The sequence below is a fragment of the Balaenoptera borealis genome (assembly GCF_965194805.1).
Source record: "Balaenoptera borealis genome assembly, chromosome: 10".
Taxonomy (NCBI): domain Eukaryota; kingdom Metazoa; phylum Chordata; class Mammalia; order Artiodactyla; family Balaenopteridae; genus Balaenoptera; species Balaenoptera borealis.
The window spans coordinates 10,037,711-10,061,389 of record NC_138874.1 but is presented as its reverse complement, the minus strand read 5'-3'; the positions used below and the strand labels follow the sequence as shown (position 1 = coordinate 10,061,389).

At 35.5% G+C, this 23,679-nt stretch overlaps 1 protein-coding gene across 4 annotated transcripts in view; it reads right to left on the bottom strand.

Moving 5' to 3' along the window:
* LYST (lysosomal trafficking regulator) overlaps positions 1 to 23,679 on the bottom strand; it is a 188,797-nt gene that overhangs the window by 56,021 nt on the left and 109,097 nt on the right. For 2 of the 4 annotated variants that reach the window (XM_082407545.1, XM_082407548.1), the window contains 11 exons: positions 18,731 to 18,892; positions 17,867 to 18,058; positions 15,761 to 15,939; positions 13,858 to 14,064; positions 6,702 to 6,878; positions 6,049 to 6,125; positions 5,718 to 5,906; positions 3,706 to 3,851; positions 3,519 to 3,615; positions 2,522 to 2,583; positions 1,001 to 1,056 (listed from right to left, as the gene is read on the bottom strand). In XM_082407545.1, coding sequence (XP_082263671.1) covers positions 1,001 to 1,056; positions 2,522 to 2,583; positions 3,519 to 3,615; positions 3,706 to 3,851; positions 5,718 to 5,906; positions 6,049 to 6,125; positions 6,702 to 6,878; positions 13,858 to 14,064; positions 15,761 to 15,939; positions 17,867 to 18,058; positions 18,731 to 18,892 — 1,544 coding nt within the window. Of the gene's footprint in view, positions 1 to 1,000; positions 1,057 to 2,521; positions 2,584 to 3,518; positions 3,619 to 3,705; positions 3,852 to 5,717; positions 5,907 to 6,048; positions 6,126 to 6,701; positions 6,879 to 13,857; positions 14,065 to 15,760; positions 15,940 to 17,866; positions 18,059 to 18,730; positions 18,893 to 23,679 lie in introns of all 4 variants that reach the window. The other 2 variants (XM_082407546.1, XM_082407547.1) reach the window with 2 other exon arrangements.

Here is a 23,679-nt window from a genome sequence, read left to right as displayed (position 1 = left end):
AGGAAGTAAGAAAAAATGCTACAAAAGGACAAAGAAGAAGCCTTCAATCTATTAAAAAGCAAGGGTCTTTTTATAGAGTTTTACAGGTGGAATATGTAACCTTTTGGATCCAGAAAAAAAGCTGGTTCATGTATCAACTATTAAATTCTTTGGTTGCTGAAAAGATACATCTTGAAAAATAACATAACTATATTTTTACTAGCTGGGATAAATACTGTAGTAATTGCTATATGAATCATGAAATAATGCCTACTCAATTTTCGGGGGCTATATTAAATTAATTATTTTTTAACATGATTTGCTTTACAACCAAATTTTATGTTTTCACTCATTAATTTCTTTGAATCAAATATGTATTCACCATTAAACCATACATAATCTTATTTACTTACATCCTTAGCAGTTTGTAGCTTTAGAAGTTCTGAAACAAAGAACCTTACTTCTCCTGTTACAGGGCTCTCAAAACAATATTTTAATGGCATGTAAATGAATTCAAATGGATAAAATGCTTTTCTGTACAAAAATGTGAATTGAGTCTTTTTTGTTATTTTCTGATTGATATCAGTATTTCTAGAAGAATAAAAATCATGACTACTAAGCTATGTGAATATCAGGATTACTTAAGTTATTCAGTTAGACAACATTTTTCTTTCTTTTTGAAGGCAAATGTACATGATAGTAAACGGGGAGTGGCAGGGAGTTTGTTGCTACTGAGGACAGTAGTGAGAAATCGAGTAGACATACACAGAAATAACAGGAGCACTTTAGAATATGACTCATAATACTCACGGCTCTGCGAATCAGACCATGAGCCAGAGGGGATGGCATGGTCTTCTTTTTAAAATTATCTTTTAAAAAAAATTGGAATTCAGACAAATTTACACAGAGTGCGACAATTAATGAACTCTAACAGTTCTACAAGCTCTCTGGTTGTATTAAATTTATACATTTTGGGAATTTGTCTAGATTCATAGAAATGTAAACTTAAGCCTCTACTCACGGAACTTTCAACTGTGTCAGAAGCGTTATCTTCCACAAAATACATTCCACATTTACCTGCAGAAAATAATTGGTATGAGTTTAAAAATGTATATGCATTATTACCTTATATGGTTAAAGGCATGCCTCTGGAGTCAGTTGGACTGAATTTGAATCCCAGAACCCAGAACGAGTTCCTAATACTCAATAAATATTTTTGAAGAGCATCCATGAGATCTTAGGCAAGTTGCTTAACCTCTTTGTACTTTAGCCTCATTATAAAAAGAAGAGGGAGGACTCTATTTCACAGGGTTACTGTGGGAATTAAATTAGAATATATGTAAAATGTTTATTAACGGTGTCTGCCACTTCGTGTTAAAAGGTTTAGGCTATTAATTATTACCAGTATTCTTCTTAGGTTACTAGCATATTACTTTGCTTTATTTTGTCATACATTAACTGAAGTCAAGTTATCAACTAAATTTTCTAGCAAAAGAGGAACCCTTAATTATTTTGCTGACTTAAACACTCAATAGGGCAGAAAAGGCCTTACAAGATACTTCCCCAATTTTTCCTGCTTGATAGGCTGTTGTTAATGCATGTCCCTACGTCATGTATCCACACAGTAGAAACGTCCCTGGGGCTCTGCAGTGGGTGCTGGTCACCTTGAGCACTGGCACGGCTGGCTCGGAAAAAGGCACCATCTCCACCCTCGTGACCATGGGGCTCAGCCCTGGCAAGCTCGAAACTCTGCCTGTCAGGCCTTTGGGGCTATAGCTTTAGCCAACTGCAGTGACTCTCAAATTTGAGGGTGCATCAGAATCTCTGCAGGGTTCATAAAAATGCAGATCGCTGGGCCCCACCCACAGAGTTTCAGATTCAGCAGGACTGGGCTGGGGCCTGAGAATGCGTATTTCTTAGAAGTTCCTATGTGATGCCGATGCTCCTGATTTGGGGACCACGCTTGGAGAACAACCGGCCCACAGCGTACAAACTGGTTCTTTAAGGGAATAGGGGAATAGAGACTAGAGTGATAAAACCGTATTCCTTCACGTCTCGAGGAAAAAATTTCTCACCAAATGTAACTATCCATGGATCGACAGCCTTGGCCTTTCTCTCAGAAGTACAATAGAGAATATAAATTACGAACAATCTCAAGGTGGATATATTTCATATGCATAGGGGTATCTGTTAAAACAGTAGGCTTATAAGTATACCAATAATTCTTTACTTTAAAAATAAAAATTGATATATAATAAAAGGAATGATTAAATATAAAAATGTATACTCATGAAGAAAGTCAATTTTATAAAAATTAAAATGCTGTTCATGTGCTTTTCAGAGAATAAGATTGTCATTTTTCACATTCATGAGTCATACACATTATATACAGTGTTAAGGCAAAATAACCTATAAGAAAGAGGTTATCTGTTATAGAAAGTTCATCTCATTTAATGGTAGTGTGTCAAAACAACGCTTCAAATTATCTAAGAATAAAATAGGCAGGGTGAATATGTGTAAATACCTGCAAAATGTGACTTACCTAACAACAATTCACCAGCTGTCTCTCTAGATGGTGCGACGCTGATACATCTTCGATTCACTCTGTCAAAACACATTTAAAATTACTATGATTAAATGTTTTGACCGATTTCAGAGAGTAAAAGCTTTATTTTATCATAGAAGATTTCAGCAAAGCAGACTAGAGTTTCAAAAGCATAAAACATCTTGTTAAAATCCACATGAAAATATCTCATTTTTTGACATTATAATAGAGGAGAAAATAGCGGAAACTTTTAGAAAAGGTGAATAATCCCAACACTCTTATGCAGAATACAGGGATTCCGTTATTTAAAAGAGACTTCAATATTTTATATTTTCCAGTAAATAAGCAAACATTGGTTCATGGCTCTGATATTTCAAACACAGAAAAGAAGCTTAGCATTCTAGGAAAAAGGGGGGCTTCAGAGTCAGAAAAGTTCCTCTATTCTTTAGTCAAGTCAATTATCTTTTTTGAGTCTCGCAGTTTTTTATCTATACAATGGGCATCATAACAACCTCGGCCACAACAATAATGATAAGACTATCAATAGTTACCATACTGACCCACTGAATAGTGCTATGACTTATCTTCCTCATGTAACAGATGAGGAAACTGAGACAGAGAGAGGCTAAGATCAGATGGCTAGTAAGAGGAGGAACTAGGATCTGAACCTTTAATCAATACACTAGATTGCCTCTTGAGATGCCACCAGCAGTGCTATTTCACAGAGCTGTTAGAAAAATCAACTACAAAAATATATGTATGCAACCAAGGGCCAGAGCATGATGACTGAAGTCCAATGAATCCTCCCTAACAAAAATGTCTGTTCTTTTTGGATTCTGGCCATTCAGCTTTGTCTTCTCTTTGAGCCATGTTTGGGATTTTTCCCCAAACCACGGCATTATCTAAAATAAATATTACATAAGCGCAACAATAGACTATTAAAGTCTTTAACACCTTCAACAAAACAGAAAATGTCTTATGGATTCAAATTTACCTTATAGACTCACTTGCAGCTTTGTCCTTTACAGTAGAAGAGAAAGAAGAATGAGTTTTGTCTTCAAATAGGTAAGAGAGTGGTGGTTTGACCACATCTGCTGAGGAAAAAAGGACATTATCATCTTTGTGTAATGCCCATAGTTAATCTGCTACACTTACATGTTGAGTCAAGAAGCCACTATCACCTTCTGATTTTTGTCTATCCCTAAGGAGATACTTATTTGGAATAGTTAAGTAACATCTCTGTAAGCGCCTTCTCTCCCGATTTGGCCCTTCTGTTGGATCCAACTGCCATGAAGTTGGATAGTAGATGGGGTCATACCAGACTGCTCTGCAAGTGAAAAGAAAAGATTTTAAGTGGTAACCTGAAGTATTTGTAGTTTGAAAAAAAACATTATAGAAATTGAATAAATAAATCAAAATTTATCCATGCAATTGAAAAATCCCAACCAGTTATATAATTAGACTAGGCTATGCATACACATTGTACAAAAGAGTAACATTAAAAAAAAAAGTATCCCTCTGCTCCGGAGCCCCAGTGTCCCTGCCTCGAGGCAAGCGCTGCTACCAATTTCTTGTATCTATTAAATTTTTAAAAAGATATAGCATGACTACTATGTATGCTTTAGCAATATATTAGACTTAGTATGGTTAACTAAAGAAAAAACTCAGTTTTCCAAATTAATTTTCTTCATTTCCCATTTTGCCTATTATCTAATATAACAAATAAAATGAGTTCACTTTTGTAGTAATCACATTTCTTAAGATGTTTTAAAGTAAATTAATATTTTAAATGAAAGGAAATAGTAGAACCATATTAAATACATTTTTAGAAATAGATAAGAGAAAAAAAAATTACCCTTAATCCCACTACCCCAAACATACCAAAATACTGGTAGTGATTACTTTCTTTCAGTTTTTAAAATTGCAGTTAAAGTTATGTATACACATTTCTATATCCTGCCTTTTTTCACTGAACACAGTATAGTCTTTATTATTACCATTTTAAATGGCTAATGTTACATTGAGTGGATGCATAATAATGTATTTAACTCTATTACTATTATTATATATTTAAGTTGTTTCCAATTCATTCACTAACAAATAATGCAGAGATGAAAACCTTTATGCTTATTGCTTTTCCATATTTTGAATATTTTCCTTAGGACAGAATCACTAAAACAGGATAACTGGAACTAGAAATAAAACGTTTGTAGGGTTCCTGACACATGTCAAAGGGTTCAATGCCACCAGACCTCTGACCAAGGGCTAAGATACATTTCTTCCTGCTGTGGAGATTAGCACCTAAAAAAATTTTTTTTTTGTAACATAAAAGGTAAAATACGGTATCTAAAGGTTTTAAGTCAGCTTCTAGCAAGAGTCAATATTTTCCCATCTGTTTATTAATTCTATTTGTCTTATGTGAAGAGTATATTCATGTCTTTTGCTTATTCAAACTTTTGGGATCTTGATATTTTATTTTCAAATCTTTATGCATTTTTAAAACCATAAACATGTTAACTCTGTGAAATACTTGCTAAAAATAAACCTTGATGTTTTGTTGTGGTTATGCTTGTTAAATACACTGGAAAATGTGAAAGGTCAAAGCCATTCATTTCTTCTTTGTAGTTTCTTCAATTGTGTTTGATCTTAAGAAAGTTATCTATCCATCACCATTGATAAATATCCTATTTTCTTCTACTTTGTAAACTTTTTGAGTTTTGTTCATTCGTTCACTTGGAATTTGCTTTAGTGTATAATGATTAGTGTATAATGTTTAGTGCCTCGAAGTCATAATACTAATCATTTATCTTAATCAAATTCAGAGAATAATACTTTAATTTCCCTCTTTTCCTTATTTGTGATGCATCTTTTTAACTGTGTTATTAAAGTCTTAACTAGAAAAAGGTCTATTTCCCAACTATCCTGTTTCAGTGATTTCTCTATTCTTTTGCAAAGATCATATTTTAAAATGAAAGCCGATATATAGATTTTTCTCTCTGGAAGAGCTAATGCCTCTCCCTCTCATTATTTTTTCTCTTCCTAAAAATTAAAAAAAAATATTCTCATAGGATTATTCTTCAAGATGAAATAAATCACAAATGAGTAAACAAAACATATTTAAACTAATGAGATAATGTAATGAATCTTTCCTCTGGAGTGAAAATAACATCAATATATAAAAATTCATGCTTACCTGTCATGCGTCAGTTGTTGAATAAGCTCCTGCCAATGTCTGCTGGCACTCAGGTCCACTTTATACATTCCTCTGATGTGCTGGATCACCTTTTTTCTCTCAATTCCTTGGGAAAGAGACACTGCCTGGGTGATATCCGCAGCTATTTTAGATATATCCTTTGATTTTGAATCAAGACGCTGAAAGAGACTAAACAAACAAGATGCCCATAAGTTAAGCATACGTGGAACATTAAATGTATATCAAAACATGATACTTTAAAACTAACAGTATATGTGAAATCTAATGGGTTCCTAAAAAGACACAGCTTTTAGAACACATAAAATCCTACCTTTGCTGATTATTATTAACTGTTTTCTGCCAGTTGGCTTTATTCACATGTTCTTCAGTTTCATATTTCTTTTGTTCCTAAAAGATATGGATAATAATATATTATATAAAACTTATTATTTATCATTTAACACTGGCACAGAGCCCAACAAACTAAATTTAAAACAAAGTTAACAAAGGAAAAAAATATTGTCCCCACGAGACCAAGATATTAAGATACATTAACCACTTAAATAATGCTATAACTCCCCTTTGTTTCCACACAATCTGGGTCAGAGACATTAGGGTGGAATAGTTAACTAGGGTTGCCAAACTCGATGGGTGTGCGTAGTTGCTTGCTTCCTTATTTTGCCTTTTCATTAAAGAACCCAGAACTTAAGGTTGATGATTCAACTTGCTTGTCACTACTAAAATCTTTCCTTCCCTGAAAGCTAGTGATAATGGATGAGCATGACCACAGAGAATAAAATGCTCCTTAAAACAGGCCAATTTGTTCTCTCATAGTAAAAAAGCAATATAAAGTAAAAAAAAGAAAAAAAAATCAAATTCATTATCAATGGTACTCTATAATAAAAAAAACACTTTCAATCACTCTTTAGTTATATTCAGTGGGATATCCTAAGAAAATTGTTTCTTATGCTTTCACTGACTCACCTCTTTAATCACTTTAATAAGGTCTGATTTTGTCGATGCACTGGGGGGGATGCACTTATGACCACATAACTTTAAAGCGTTCATAAGCAGCTCTGCTGTGTCTCGTTCTTCTGCAGTCAATTCATCTTCGTGATTATGTATCAACTCTGACAAATACAAAACTAACTTGGCTCCATGCTTTAAAAAAAAAGTAACAATTTTTTTTAATTAAAAATTTTTTTAAAGTCATATAGAATTTTTATTTCTTACATTTAAATTATTTAACAGTAAATTAAATTACATTGCTAGATTTATTTGGTTGGATCTGGTTTAAATAAATCAGCTAAAAAAGACATTTTGGAAACAACTGAAGAAATTGTCAAACGATTATGCGTTGGGTATATGATGACATTAGGGTACATGTTAATTTTGTTAGGTATAATAATGTTGTTATGGTTACATAAAAAATGTCTTTTGAAAAATGTCATGATTACTATAATTTACTTTAAAATACTTCAGAAAAAAGAAATGATGTTAATATGATAAAAATTATTAACAATTGTTAGATCTATGTGATGGTCATATAGTATTCATACGGTATTCATACAGTATTCACTAGTCTCCATTTTTCTTAGTATGCTTGAAAATTTTCATTGTAAAAGGTAAAAAAAAAAGAAAGAGAGGAAAAGAAAGGAAGAAAAGAAGGAAAGGAAGGAAGGAAGGAGAGGGAGGGAGGAAGAAAAGAGGAAGGAAAGAAAAGAAGGAAAGAAGGAAAAAAGCAAGCACACAACCTTTTGGGGAAAGAATTTTGGAGAGGATTTGCTAAAGGAATACAGAAAATAAGCCTGGGATAAAGAAAAATAATTCTTAGTTCTTCTCATAGAACTGAACTGGAAGGAAAACTTTCCTTTAAACCTTAAGGTAAGAGGATTATGCATGATTATTCTTTCTCCTTTAATTTCTGCCTGGGAGAATAAACGTTGGAGAAAATTCCAGAACAAAAATGTATCTTTGGATCTGTTTGTAAGCATTCACTATTCCCTAGGGAGAACAAAAGGTGAAAAACTCTAAACCAATAAGATGTCATCACTCAGTTCTGTGCATGTCCAGAGAAGGGTTGGTTTAGGCCAATCTTCTATGAACAGACCCTATAAACAAAATTAGAGTGTTATTTAAGGTAATGACAATGGTCCTTCCCAGTGTAAACCTAAACCAAACTTTGATTCATGATTTTTTAAGTGGCCCTTTCATGCCATAGATATTACACCTGATGGTTATGTGTACACTATGTATATTTAGACATTAATTTTGCCAACAAGTGAAACATACATAATTTTACTTTTTTAAAAATTTACATTGATACAAATATCACTGCATTTGGCTTTATGATATTTTAAACTGTGAATAGTCAACAAATGGATTTGGAAACTATTACATTTTGGGTGATATTTAAATTAACACGCTGAATCACATCATGTCATTTCGCAAAAGCATAAGATGAACATATGCAATGATGAAAATAGCAAAGCTCATTTTAATGCAACATTTTAAATTAGTCAGGAGACAGCTGCTACCTGACCAAAAGAGAAAAATGAACAGATGCTCTGCAAGTAAAAGGCCTGAAAGTTGGCAAATAAAGAGAAATGGTAACTGACTAGAATATTTTCATATGTGTATCTTAAAGGCAATGTTCTTGATAGAACTCTAAAAATATTTCAGTTAGTATTCAGTGACATTTTAAAATCATCTTGAAAAACTAGCAGAAATGTTTTTATTCATTATGAATATCCAAAGAAACACGTGATTTTTCTAGACACTGAAGTTGTTTCTAATATCTCATTTTAACATCCTCTGATCAATCATTTATTGGCTGCAGTTCCTGGAACTAGAAAAGGTGTTATTGGAGACACACACACACAGAGTCTTGTTTTCAGCTCTCAGAAAACTGATTTAAGGAATCGAATCTATTAAACACAAATCCTAAGAAAATAATAAAATGTTAAAATGTGTAAAAATAAAATTTTCAATGAAGTTTCGAGAAGGAAGAGTTCTGAGTTGACTAAAGAAAGGAAGGAAGGCTTTGAAGGTGGTACCACGTGATGTGGGTACGTGCCTAAACGGACAGAACGGACATACAGACAGACAAAGGGGAGGAGAGACGGAGTTGTGTGCTGAGTGGACACCATGAATAAAGCAGCTTGTCAGTAGGACTACAGGGATGTGAAGAGGTTATAAGAGAAAAGATGGGACTATCTTGAAAAAAGGAAGAGTCATAGACTAGAGAATTAACCAGACTCAAGTTGTAACAGTAGAAGAGAAGCTTAGGGCTTTAAAAACCATGCAGAATTTAAAAAAAAAAAAAAAAATCAGGCAGATTACAAACAGAACACAGCTTGTAGGCAGCTGTAAAAAGGCATGAGATGCAGCTCAATAACAAAAAAACGAACAACCCAATCCAAAAATGGGCAGAAGACCTAAATAGACATTTCTCCAAAGAAGATATACAGATTGCCAACAGACACATGAAAGAATGCTCAACATCATTAATCATTAGAGAAATGCAAATCAAAACTACAATGAGATATCATCTCACACCGGTCAGAATGGCCATCATCAAAAAATCTAGAAACAATAAATGCTGGAGAGGGTGTGGAGGAAAGGGAACACTCTTGCACTGTTGGTGGGAATGTAAATTGATACAGCCACTATGGAGAACAGTATGGAGGTTCCTTAAAAAACTACAAATAGAACTACCATACGACCCAGCAATCCCACTACTGGGCATATACCCTGAGAAAACCATAGTTCAAAAAGAGTCATGTACCAAAATGTTCATTGCAGCTCTATTTACAATAGCCAGGACCTGGAAGCAACCTAAATGTCCATCGACAGATGAATGGATAAAGAAGATGTGGCACATATATACAATGGAATATTACTCAGCCATAAAAAGAAATGAAATGGAGGTATTTGTAATGAGGTGGATGGAGTCAGAGTCTGTCATACAGAGTGAAGTAAGTCAGAAAGAGAAAAACAAATACAGTATGCTAACACATATATATGGAATCTAAGGAAAAAAAAAAAAAAAGGCCATGAAGAACCTAGTGGCAAGACGGGAATAAAGACACAGACCTACTAGAGAATGGACTTGAGGATATGGTGAGGGGGTGGGGTGAGATGTGACAGGGTGAGAGAGTGTCATGGACATATATACACTACCAAATGTAAAACCGATAGCTAGTGGGAAGCAGCCGCATAGCACAGGGAGATCAGCTCGGTGCTTTGTGACCACCTAGAGGGGTGGGATGGGGAGGGTGGGAGGGAGGGAGATGCAAGAGGGAAGAGATATGGGAACATATTGTATATGTATAACTGATTCACTTTGTTATAAAGCAGAAGCTAACACACCATTGTAAGGCAATTATACTTCAATAAAGATGTTTAAAAAAAAAAAGGCATGAGAAGAGCTCTCTATGCTGCTGCGGAACGATCGCTAGGATACACTGTTACTTGAAGAAAGTAGGGTGAGAAGGATATGTATGGTTCACTATCTTTCTTTGTATTAAGAAGTGAGGGAGATAATATACATGTGTGTGTGTGTCACAGATTTGCTTATATGCCCAAAAGAAATTAAAAAACCAAGTAAGGATGGTTACCTACAGGGAAAGGGAAAGAATGAGGGAAGGGTATAGAGATAAAAGCTAGAACCTCTTCGAATGTGCTATGTTTCACAATTTTGATTTTGGAACCAGGCAGACATTTTATGTAATTAAAAACAAAATTAAACAAATAGATACCCAGTGGAATCTCTAAAAACAGAAAGCAAATTGAAGGAAAAAAAAAAAGAACCTAACTAGTTACTTGATGCCAAGTTGGTGGCATAACCAAATAGAGATAATTATTTTAAATGCTTTTACGATACACTATTTTCGTGGTACACCCATAATGGTATCCTAAGGACAGAAGAACCACCAAGAAATCTTAAACTGCATTCAGTAGGTTTGTTATAAGTGATAATGTTGTCATCTTATTTTGAAAATGTTTTATAGATAGATAAAGCAAATAAGTAATTATGGTAATGTCATCAGGAATTAAGCTTATCAACATTAATAAAAAGAAATATAAACTCCAAGACAATCATGAATTCATGATCTACTTTTCTTCCTAAAAAAATACACAATTCTTAGCTTTGTTCACTAAAAAGGCTGAGAAGAAATGACAACCCAATAGAAATAAACGTACCTAGTCCCTAGCTTTATAGTCTCTAAATACTATCATCTCATTAAAAGGAAATAGGGGCTTCTTGGGGGAAGAGTTTGGTTCCAGGCCCAGGGAAGGAAATGTACAAGATGAGCCCGGGACATTCTTCTGCTCCAGAATGGAAGGAAGTTAATCATATTAACTTGTTAAAAATTAAAAAGGCCATGTTAAAAGGATAAAACAACTCGAATCTACAGAGGTGTTAATCTGAACATCAAACAGAAAAATAACTGCAAAGGTGTGAAACTACTTATGAAATTTATAAAAAAAAATACCTGAGTTCATGACGAGACCTCAAAAATAAAAACAAATACAAAAATTAAAGGTTGCCAGGGCACCAACTTATTATTCTAAAAACAAACGGAGGAAAGAAGCAAGCATTTACCTTGCCTTTCCTATACAGACTATATTTCAGGGTAGCCAAATAGCTGATAAGGGAATAGTCTTCCCAATAGAAGAATCAGAGCTAATAGATGCTGGTGGAATGAGAAACGTAGAGAAATCACTATTTTGCAGCTCCTAATCAAAAAATGGATCCTGGCAGCTGTATCATCGATGGCTGCTAAAACTATTAGGTTAAAGACTGAGGATGAACTTCATAACGGATGAATCACGCTGCTACCATCTCAAAGAGCAGAGCAACCAGACATTCTCTGCCTCCTGCCATGATGTAACGGAAAACGGAAAGCACTCCTACTAAAGTATTCTTTTAAAAAACCAAGCACAAAGGCAAATATGAAATCAAGAACTGAAATCTAGTCAAGCCTCTAGATCTAGAGCCACAAGGATGCAATCAGCCAAATCCAGAATGTGGGAAATTCTACAGAACAAATGACCCAGTGTCACCAACAAACACATGACATTAAAAAAAAAAAGCATTGGGGAGGATAATTGCCAGGATTAAAAAGATGTAGCACACATCAAACAAACGCAGTATAAGGGCCTTGTTTGGGTCCAGAATCAAGAGAACTATTTAAAAAAATATAAGAAAATTAGGAAAATTTAAACACTGGATATTAGATGATAATAAGGAATTATTGTTACAATCACAGAGAGTGATAAGTTAAAACAAAGTCCTATCAGTCAGAGATACACACTGAAGTATTTACAGGTAAAACCATTTGATATCTGACATTTGTTTCAAAATACTACAAAGAAAAATTAAAGCTGCGTAACTTCATGTGGGGTTCTTTTTCTGATTTCTCCCAACTTTTAGGTATGCTTGAACGTTGCCATAATAAACCTTAAAAAAATGACCAGATAGAGTTTTTTGGTCTTGAGGTGGAGAGGAGGTTATTCTAGTGATTCAAGCATAAGGGGTGAAAGTGTAAACTAGGATGGGCGGGCAGACTATAGAGAAAGGCAGGACTAGACAAATAACTGGCCTTGGTAATAAAATGGATTCAAGAGGAAGAAAGTCAACCGTGGTTCCAGTGTTTCAAGCTGAAAGCAGTAAGGAAACCACCAACAGAAATGGAGCAGTAGAGAAGGGAGGTTGGCAGGAGAGGCGTGGGGACATCAGGGCTGGATTCAGAGGGACGGCAGCTTTGCTAAGTATAAAGCAATGAAAGAACATCTCTTTGAATTCTCCACAGAAGGAAACTATGGGCTAGTTATGCTTCTGCCTTGGGAAAGGAAAGACAATGCTCTTAGTGCACCTGAGAGAGTCTTAATACTGGAAAGAGCACCTAAAAGTATCACTTCAAATCTATAACCTTCTGGTTCTTAGTATGATAAATCTGAGTTTCCCAGGGATATAAAAGGGATACCTGTCCTTTCTGAAATATCATCTAATACTTTATTTATAGGGGTATAATTTGCATTCAGTAAAGCATATAGACATTAAATGTTCATTTCTACGAGTTCTGACAACTGCATACGCCCATGTAACCACTACCCAAACTAAGATGCAGCACATTTTTATCACCACAGGCAGTTTCCTTATGCCCCTTTCCAATCAACTTCCCTTCTCACTGCCCCTCTCCTCACAGAGACAACTACTGCTTGAATTCTATGACCATATCTTAATTTTGCCTGTTCTTGGGCTTCATATGAATAGAATCACAGAATGTCTACTCTTTTGTGCTTGGCTGTCCCTTTCACCGACACAATGATTTTGAACTTCAACCATATTGGTGGGTGCATCAGTAGTCTGTTCCTTTTTATTGCTTGTATAGTAGTCTACTGTATAAATATATCACAACTTAGTTACACATTCTCCCAGTGACAGACACTTGGGTTATTTCCGGTTTCTGGCTATTAGTAAAAAGGCTGCCATGGATACTCTTCTACTAGTCTTTTTATGGACATATGTTGTAATTTCTCTTAGGTAAATACCTAAAAATGGAATTTTAGGGTCACAGGTTAAGGGTATGTTTAATTTTATAAGACACTGCTGAACAGCTGTCTAGAATGGTTGTACCATTTAAATTCTCCATCTATCACTAGTTAAGTGATAGAATTTATAGACTTTAAAATTCTTTAAGTATTTTGATTTTATCATTCCAGATGATCAACAAATATTTTTTATTTTAACTTACTGTAAATATTTTTGAAATATGTTATATGTACTGTTGTTCGAGCTATTCACTATAGATGTTTCATGGATAATATAATGCTTAAAAAAGTCTCCAAACAGTTCTTAAAGAAAACACTTCAAGATTTAGTAACAAACTACAAAGGGTCTTATAAGAACTCAGATACAGAACTTCTTAAACCCTGGAAAAAAAATGGGGAATAAACAGAGAGGTCAAATTGACTCTGGTAAAGAGCATCTGAAGAAAGACCTCAGAAAATATTTGGTAAGAAAACTAATTTATGCTGTTTGGCATGAAAATACAGTTTAATTTCAGTTCTTGTTTTGTACAGTTTTATATTTGACCAATAGTTTTTACTTACGAAGTACTGGGGTACTTACTTGCAGGGATGGGCTAAGACAGTCTCGTAGTATTTCCTGGTGATTTGGTTCACGAACTAGTTCAAAAATTTGCTTTCTCTCTTGTGAAGGGTGGGCTGGTGACAAAATATGCACAAGCAGTCTCCCAAGCTGCATTCGGAAGGTTTCCTTACAAGACCATAAGATTTTAGCCCACTGCTGTCTGGAGCCACTGGCTTTACTTGAACCCTTAAATCAAAACAGGAAAGAATTAGGATCAAACTTCTTAAGCAATAATATCCTAACCTCAACACAGTCCTAAAAATCACAGAACATGTTTTACTCTAGAATTTTTAAACAGTTGAAATTAGAAAGACATATACATCCATACAAATGGGGTTTAAAAGAGATGGATGTACACCAGTGTTTACAGCAGCATTGTTCAAAATAGCCAAAAGGCAGAAACAATCCAAATACCCACTGACGGATAAATGGATAAACAAAACGTGGTATATACACAGAATGGAATACTGTTCAGCCTTAAAAAGGGAGTTCTGATACATGCTTCAGTATGAATGAACTTAAAAACATTTTACTAAAATGAATCATGAAATAAGCCACATACAAAAAGGACAAATATTATATTAAATATTGTATGATAACTTATATGAGGTATCTAGAAAGTCAAAGTCATAGAGACAAAGTAGAACAGCGGTTTATCGGGGCTAGGGGAGAGGCTAATGGGGAGTTACTATTTCATGGGTACAGAGTTTCAGTTTGAGACAATGGAGAAAGTTCTGGGGATGGACAGTGGTAATGGTTGCACAACAGTGTGAATGGACTTAAGGTCACTGATATGTACACTTAAATAGCAAAATTTATGTTATGTATATTTTACCACAATTTTAAAAAGGAGAGACAAAGAAGCTAAAGTTCTAAGCCGCTTAAAAAAATTACCTAGGGCTTGGAAATCTTAAAAGGAAAAAAAAAAGAACAGTGGTAGATAAGCCTACATTGATTTTGCAATATAAAAGAGAAAGGATTCATAATAAAGATTTGAATTAGTACTAAAACATTGAGTATAATTGTCACAAATTAAGAACTGCATGTAAATTGACCATCAATATCCCCTAACAAATAACCAAATAAGTTGTTTCGATTGTGGTCCCACTAAGGCTAACCCAATCCTGATCAAATATCCTGCATCTGGTTTAAAAACTGGAATCAGTACATTTTAGAGTTTATTCTGAGTTTTGGAAAAGGCTCTCCAATTACTCCTAGTCCTAAGGGCTCTGTGTGAATGATTCAGTTCTAAGTGGAACCTGCAGACAACAAAATCTAGTTTAGATTTAGAGACTGGCAGAATCATGATTTATGAGTTCTGCTAGAATTAGATTAGCCTTTGGTATCTACGGAGTGTACTGACCAATTTGTTCCCTATGGTCAATTGTAAGCGGCCCACAGAACCCTAAGTGAGTTGATGATAAATGGAGCCTGACGCTTGTCAGTATTCTCTGTGTCACTTTGAAGCTGTTGGATATGCTTAAGGCAACATCTACATACACTTCATAATTATTCATAATAATAATAATTCTAGAGTAGGTAGCTATAAATAAAGTCCACTAAAAACAGGTTATTAGTTTAAACCTCATAGTAATCATCAAATTCCCACTCTTTTCTGATGCTGTGCTTATTTACAAAATTACAACATTAGAACATGGTTGTTGGGTTACAGGCTTAAAAACCAATGCTGCATGAAGTGAGTCCTTTTCGAAAGGGTAAATTAGCAATACATTTTACTCTGTTATTAACATTCAAGTTGTCTGAGTTTCAGAAAACGCTGTGAAAGTGTAGGAATATGATTTTGAAAACATATAATACAGACACACAAAACCCCTGCTCCTTTTCTGTGAATGAACGTTTCCCATGTAATTAATTTACTTACAGTGGATACTTTGAAGCCTTCCACCAGATATGTGAACATTTCTTTCTGAAATGGATTGAACGCAGAAGGCTGTTCATGATAAATATTTTCTTCAGAAATTTCAGTCTGGGAAACTGAGGTCTTGCTTTGAGGTGCATTTTCTGGAGTACTCAAAATGTCAATAATGTCTGGATTAAACTCTTTGCATTAAAAGAAGAATAAAAAATTAGTCAAATCAAGTCAAAAAATTAGTCAAATCACTAGCCATTACAAATGGTAATGATGCTGGCAAAAATATTCTATGTAATTTCTTTTTTTTTTTTTTTTTTAAACATCTTTATTGAAGTATAATTGCCTTACAATGGTGTGTTAGCTTCTGCTTTATAACAAAGTGAATCAGTTATACACATACAATATGTTCCCATGTCTCTTCCCTCTTGCATCTCCCTCCCTCCCACCCTCCCCATCCCACCCCTCTAGGTGGTCACAAAGCACCGAGCTGATCTCCCTGTGCTATGTGGCTGCTTCCCACTAGCTATCTATTTTACTCTATGTAATTTCTGATTCAGTTGTCACAATATAAATGTGTAGTAGGTGTATTAGCTGTAGAAAATACAATATACTAGAGAAAATGAATTCACCTAAAACAATGTAGAAGTTTAAACATACATAAGTCACGTAGTTCTGAATTAAAGGTTTATTTTACTAATGAAGATGAATTAAACTGCAAAATTATTAAAGTCATAAAGGTTCTTGTACAAATTAAACATAAAGACCATGTGATATTTACATTAGACAGATGTGCAGACCTGTTTCACTGGACATGCTATCCCATCAAATGCCATGCATGTGATAAAAATGGTTCAATTTCACAGTTTACCCTGGAGGCTGGTTGCCCCAAATATAAATTAGAAAAGTTAAAAAAAAAAACACCTTGTGTGTCACTTGAACGTTTTTTAGAATTTTGACTTATCTATAGTGTTTTTGAGTATATTTCTTTGCATAGCTTTTTAGTGGTTGCTGTAGGTATTAAAGTTTATATATAAATATATAAATCATTTAGCCCCTGTAGAAACGCACATTGAAACCACAAGGCTATACCCCCATATTACCTATCAGAATGGCTGAAATTAAAAACAGTGAAACTCCTAATGCTGGTAAAGACATGAAGAAAACTGGATCACTCACACATTGCTGGTAGGAATATAAAATTATACTGCCACTCTAGAAAAGTTTGGCAGTTTCTTAACAAGAACAAAACACACAACTACTGTACAACCTAGAAACTGCACTCTTGGACATTTATCCCAGAAAAGGAAAGCCCCATGTTCACACAAAAATTTTACATAAATGTTTATAGCAGCTAGCTTTATTTGTAATAACCCCAAACTGAAAAACACCCAGATCAACTTTCAACAGCTAAATGACTAAACTGTGACATCTATGCTATGGACTATTACTCACCAAAAACAAAAAAGGAACAAACTATTGATACGTGCAACAACCAGGAAGACTCTACAGAGAATTATGCTGAGTGAAAAAAGCCAATCCTACACAAGGCTGCGTACTGTATGATTCCATTTATTTAGCATTCTTGAAATGATGAAAATATATAAATGGACAACAGATTGATAGTTGCCAGGGATTGAGGAAGGGATGGGGGTGGGAGGAGGATGGGTGTGGTGCTAAAAGGCAACATATAGATTCTTGTGGTGATGGAAATGTTCTTTTTCTTGACTGTATCCATGTCAATATCCTGGTACTGATACTGGACTATAGTTTTGCAAGATCCATCGGGGGGAAACTGGGTAAAGGGTACACAGGATCTCTGTAATATTTCCTAACAACTGTATGTGAACCTATGATTATCAGAAAGAAAAGTTTAAAAAATATATTGGAGGTGCTGTACTATTTTAAACTTCAATGGTCAGTCTAGGCCAGCATTTAACATATTAAAAGTGGAATTTTATTCAAGGCTATTAGTTCCAAATGAGAGATTCTTTTACCAGTGTGGATGCTAACAATGAAAATATAATGCTGTGAAAAAATGTGAAACCTAGTCAGTTCTCTCTTATTTTCCTTTTAGTTCAATATCTGAGTAAGAACATATTTATTCTCTAGTCCTACCTTGATAAATAATCCTGTTAACTGCTAAAATGGTGAGCCGCTGCAGTCTCTGTGCAAGCTCTGTTTCGGTGGCCTGGACAGGATTCTCCTGGCTCATTCTCCGTTGGATCATCATATGAAGTTCATCACTTGCTACTGAACGCATTTTCATCAGAAGAGAGTCAGTTTGAGCAAGGGGAAATTTTCGAGGACCTTCAAGTATATAAATTAAAACGTCAAATGCCAGAGTTAACAAGGACCAAAGAAACTATTTCTACTGTAACTTTTTGATTATCAGACCATGAAAAGAACTTTATTTAATTCAAAGGTAATTTATACAAAGGAAAGAGTGATTAAGAGAAAGTATGTTTTCCCTCTTTGAAGAAGTGCAACAGTACCTCTGATGTCAAAGTCCTTAACAAGAATGTTGAAGCTTGTGACACAGCTTAGTAGGGTGGATATCATTTGGCAAAATTTTAGTCCTCTGAAAAACTCGAACTGTTAGAAGGGTGTGTGTGTGTGTGTGTGTGTCTGTGTGTGTGTATATATATACACACATACAGTTCAGAATGTTTTGACAAAATATTTTCAAATACTGTTTCACTTCCTTGTATTCCAAAATAATCAACAGATTTTTAAAGCACATCACATTTTAGCATGAACATTACTATTTCTGGGTAATTAACATTGCTAAATTTTATAAATTAGTTTTGAAAAGCGTATATAGTGACATAGTAGAAATCAGCCAAATAAAGTGAAGAGCTCAGATATTAAAGTGATTTGGAACATATGCATCACGTGGGATTCAATCTTAAAAAGCGTTTCCCGAGAAATGTTTCCTCGGGTTAAAGAGGCAGGAATGGGGTTCCTGCATCGTTACTGCACCTGCTCTGACAGGCACCACACAGGGAGCGGATCCAGGAGAAAAGGAGGGGACTGAGTCTTCATTTAATGGACTGAAGGAGAAGGGCATCGGAAGTTGACCACAGGAACCAAAATGACGTCTTGGTAGGTGAGGAATAATGAAATCCTTCATTGGAATTGAACCTTTTTTAAATTATGAAAGCATATATATCAAAGTCCACAAATAGCCTCTATACACATTACTTACAATAGGTTTTAATGACTCGTCCTGCAAGATATGTAAATATTTTAATGGCATTTTAGATTGTCCAGTATTTTAGGTAATCAGTATTTTTTATCAGTTAATACATTTTGGTAGGTGGAGTCACCTTTGAGACAAAAATGAAGCAAATAAAAAGAAGAAAAATTCATATCTGGGATATATTCAAGAATAATATTATCAGATGATGTCCTTAGTTTAAGCAGATTCTTCCAAATGTCTACATCTCTGACAGCTTTCATGCTGTATAAGCAGCTGATAATCACAATTCAGAGACACAGCAATACACCAAATAAGGAAATGTTAAGTCTTCTTCAGTTCTATGTACTTGAAAAAGTGGGAGGGTATCCCAGCAGTCAGGCTGTGAAGCTGAACTGAGCTGGTGTGGCCTCACATACTCTGCTTTCTAAGCCTCAGGTTCCTTATATGTAAGATGTGGATTACAAAGTAAAATAGAGCCTACCTCACAGGTAGATATTTGTCACTATCTGACACTATACTAAATATATTTGTTTACAGGCTTACTGATCATTTTCTCCAGTAAAATATAAGTTCCATGAGACCAGATGAAATAATAACTGATACATGGTTGATGCTCAATAAATATCTGATGGCTGAACGAATGGATAAAGAGGTTTGTTCTGTGGATTAAATAAAATAATGTACGTGAAACACAATGTCTGTCTCATACAAAGAATTAAAAGTTAATAGTTGGTATTGTTATTAATGGTTGAAATAGAAAGGAAATTCATTGGTAGGTGAATTATATCAATAACACGATATATATATATATACACACACACACACACATATATATGATTATTTATGACAGTTTAAATGTATGTGTAGCTCTTTAAATAATACCCTAACACTTACTTCTTCCTTTGTGTATTAAGGTGATGTGTAAAGTTTTTTATATTGATAAGCAGACAAGGGAAAAAATACATACGTAAGAATGTACATTGCTATCCTGTTATAATAGCAAAAACAAACAAGTAAAAAAAAAAACCTTTGTTTATTGATAATGGTTGGGGAAGAAGATCATGGCAAATCTAACAGATTATTAGGCATTCATTAAATATAAGAATATTTATATTATATGGAAAAGTACACTATATTGAGTAGAAATATAAATCAGTTTACAAACAGAAGGCTGAGTGATACTAAATAGTGATGATACTATTCAAGCAGAATTCTCTCTCTCTCTTATACATATCTATGTATATAAAAAAAAAAGACACAGACACTAAGGAATCGGCGCTTTGTTCACTGGGTGGTAGGGAACCATCGGAGCTGTTGAGCAGAATGGTACACGAGTCAGGCTGCAAGAAGGTTAAGCTGGCAATAAAATACTACCTAACGCCTCCAAGAGCAGGAGACCTCACAGTCTAGACGCGGCGGCCGTGCTGCCGAAGAAACGCTGGTCCCAGGCCATGGGTATCTTGGGGTTCACAGCCTGAGCGAACCTGGCTGCCATCACACACTGTGGTGTGCGGCCACAGGAGGAGCTGCCCCCACGAGGCCCGCGGGAGGTGCAGGGGTGGCGGCTGTGGGGCTGGAGACGCCCGCCGTCTCAGCAGTTTTCAGTAAACGCTAAACAAGTCTATCCAGGAAAAAAACATCCCTCCAAACATCTGTCACTAATGAGAACAGCGTGTATGAAATCTTTGAAGGAACAGTTCATTATCTAAATGATGGAAATATAAATCCCTCTTAGTCACTTCAGTATCATGAACAAATGGACTTCAGTGAGTTTTCAATAACCACACTGCTCAGAAGCAGAGGAGCTTCAGCACTGTGTACGTTTTGCACCGACAGTGTACAAGGCCAACACACTTTTGACAATAATTTTTGACTAATACTGAACAAATAAAACACAGGCTTTGCCAAATACATGCGTAAAACAACATGGAAGGAAATACAAAGCAACAGTTTAACACATGTAAAGTGGAGTTTTATAAACTGGATTCACAATGACAGAATTTAAATAAGGTAGTATTTAAAACAGGAAGAATTCTTGGGACAGACCTGAGAGAGACATAAAGATACAACAGACCTGGGAGGAGTGGGTGTTGGGTAGGACACAAAGAGACGGGCGCAGGGGCCTCGCTCCAGCAGCCTCTAAGTCTAGGCCTCGGTGCATCTGCAACAGGAGCAAGCTGGACTGGATGACTTTCAAGGTCTTTTATCAAGTTCAAAATTTTTAGGATTCTATAAGCCTCATGTGGCCTTACAGTAACTGCATTTACTTAGATAGTGTGAAAAATATAAGCCCCAGCAGAAGAGGCTAGAGGAGTCAGGAACAAAAAGGAGAATGGTTTAGAGAAAGGACTAGAAGTCTATTATCCACTTTAAAATGACTCACACAAAGAAAAAATAAATAATACAAACGTGGAGCTCTGCGGGGCTCTTAGGCTTAGGGTGATAAAAGCGCTAGTACATAAAGAGAGAGATGACAGACTGTTAGAGAAATCACAGACCAAACAGAAAATAGCAAAAGGGCTGCTGTGTTAGCCCAGGCACCAGCTGATCATAAACTAAACCAGGGAACTAGGTAGAAGAGGGAAGAAACAGATATGAGAAAGAGAAACGTCAAGAAGGAAGAAATAGCAGGCATTTGTTCAGGTAGTAAAGGTATACTTTCCTCTGTCAAAGAGGGTGAATTCCATCTAAGCAGTCTCTGACTAAGAAATCCTGCAAAGGGAAAATGGTCCAAAAGTCACCTTCTGGCATGCAGGCAGTTGAGCACTACTGCCAGACTTGGTAAAAGATGGAATTCTACCCGGGACAAAAGAGGCACAGCTGGGAGGGAAGCTCATGAGGACAGATTATATTCAGATAGTACATCAAGGAAGGATAAAGAAGATGTGGCACATATTTACAATGGAGTATTACTCAGCCATAAAAGGAAACGAAATGGAGGTATTTGTAGTGAGGTGGATAGACCTACAGTCTGTCATACAGAGTGAAGTCAGTCAGAAAGAGAAAAACAAATACTGTATGCTAACACATATACACGGAATCTAAAAAAAAAAAAAGTTCTGATGAACCTAGGGGCAGGACAGGAATAAAGACACAGATGTAGAGAATGGACTTGAGGACACGGGGAGGGGGAAGGGTAAGCTGGGACGAAGTGAGAGAGTGGCATAGACATATATACACTACCAAATGTAAAACAGATAGCTAGTGGGAAGCAGCCGCATAGCACAGGGAGATCAGCTAGGTGCTCTGTGACCACCTAGAGGGGTGGGATAGGGAGGGTGGGAGGGAGACACAAGAGGGAAGAGATATGGGGATATATGTATATGTATAGCTGATTCACTTTGTTATACAGCAGAAACTAACACACCATTGTAAAGCAATTATACTCCAATAAACATGTTAAAAATAATTAATTAATTAATTAAAGAAGGATGTATAGGGAGATAAGTTTAGTTATGTGGATGCTTTACAAGTTTTATTTACATAAGCTTTCATTTAGCATAATGTAAACATACTCCTGCGAAACAATGTATATTTGATAGCTTTTCTCTACAGATGAGTGTTTCACATGGTTTTTTTTTTTTTTTTTTAAACATCTTTATTGAAGTATAATTGCCTTACAATAGTGTGTTAGCTTCTGCTTTATAACAAAGTGAATCAGTTATACATATACAATATGTTCCCATTTCTCTTCCCTCTTGCATCTCCCTCCCTCCCACCCTCCCCATCCCACCCCTCTAGGTGGTCACAAAGCACCGAGCTGATCTCCCTGTGCTATGCGGCTGCTTCCCACTAGCTATCTATTTTACATTTGATAGTGTATATATGTCCATGACACTCTCTTACCCTGTCACATCTCACCCCACCCCCTCCCCATATCCTCAAGTCCATTCTCTAGTAGGTCTGTGTCTTTATTCCCGTCTTGCCACTAGGTTCTTCATGGCCTTTTTTTTTTTTTTTCCTTAGATTCCGTATATATGTGTTAGCATACTGTATTTGTTTTTCTCTTTCTGACTTACTTCACTCTGTATGACAGACTCTAACGCCATCCACCTCATTACAAATACCTCCATTTCATTTCTTTTTATGGCTGAGTAATATTCCATTGTATATATGTGCCACATCTTCTTTATCCATTCATCTGTCGATGGACATTTAGGTTGCTTCCAGGTCCTGGCTATTGTAAATAGAGCTGCAATGAACATTGTGGTACATGATACTTTTTGACCTATGGTTTTCTCAGGGTATATGCCCAGTAGTGGGATTGCTGGGTCGTATGGTAGTTCTATTTGTAGTTTTTTAAGGAACCTCCATACTGTTCTCCATAGTGGCTGTATCAATTTACATTCCCACCAACAGTGCAAGAGTGTTCCCTTTCCTCCACACCCTCTCCAGCATTTATTGTTTCTAGATTTTTTGATGATGGCCATTCTGACCGGTGTGAGATGATATCTCATTGTAGTTTTGATTTGCATTTCTCTAATGATTAATGATGTTGAGCATTCTTTCATGTGTCTGTAGGCCATCTGTATATCTTCTTTGGAGAAATGTCTATTTAGGTCTTCTGCCCATTTTTGGATTGGGTTGTTCGTTTTTTTGTTATTGAGCTGCATGAGCTGCTTGTAAATCTTGGAGATTAATCCTTTGTCAGTTGCTTCATTTGCAAATATTTTCTCCCATTCTAAGGGTTGTCTTTTGGTCTTGTTTATGGTTTCCTTTGCTGTGCAAA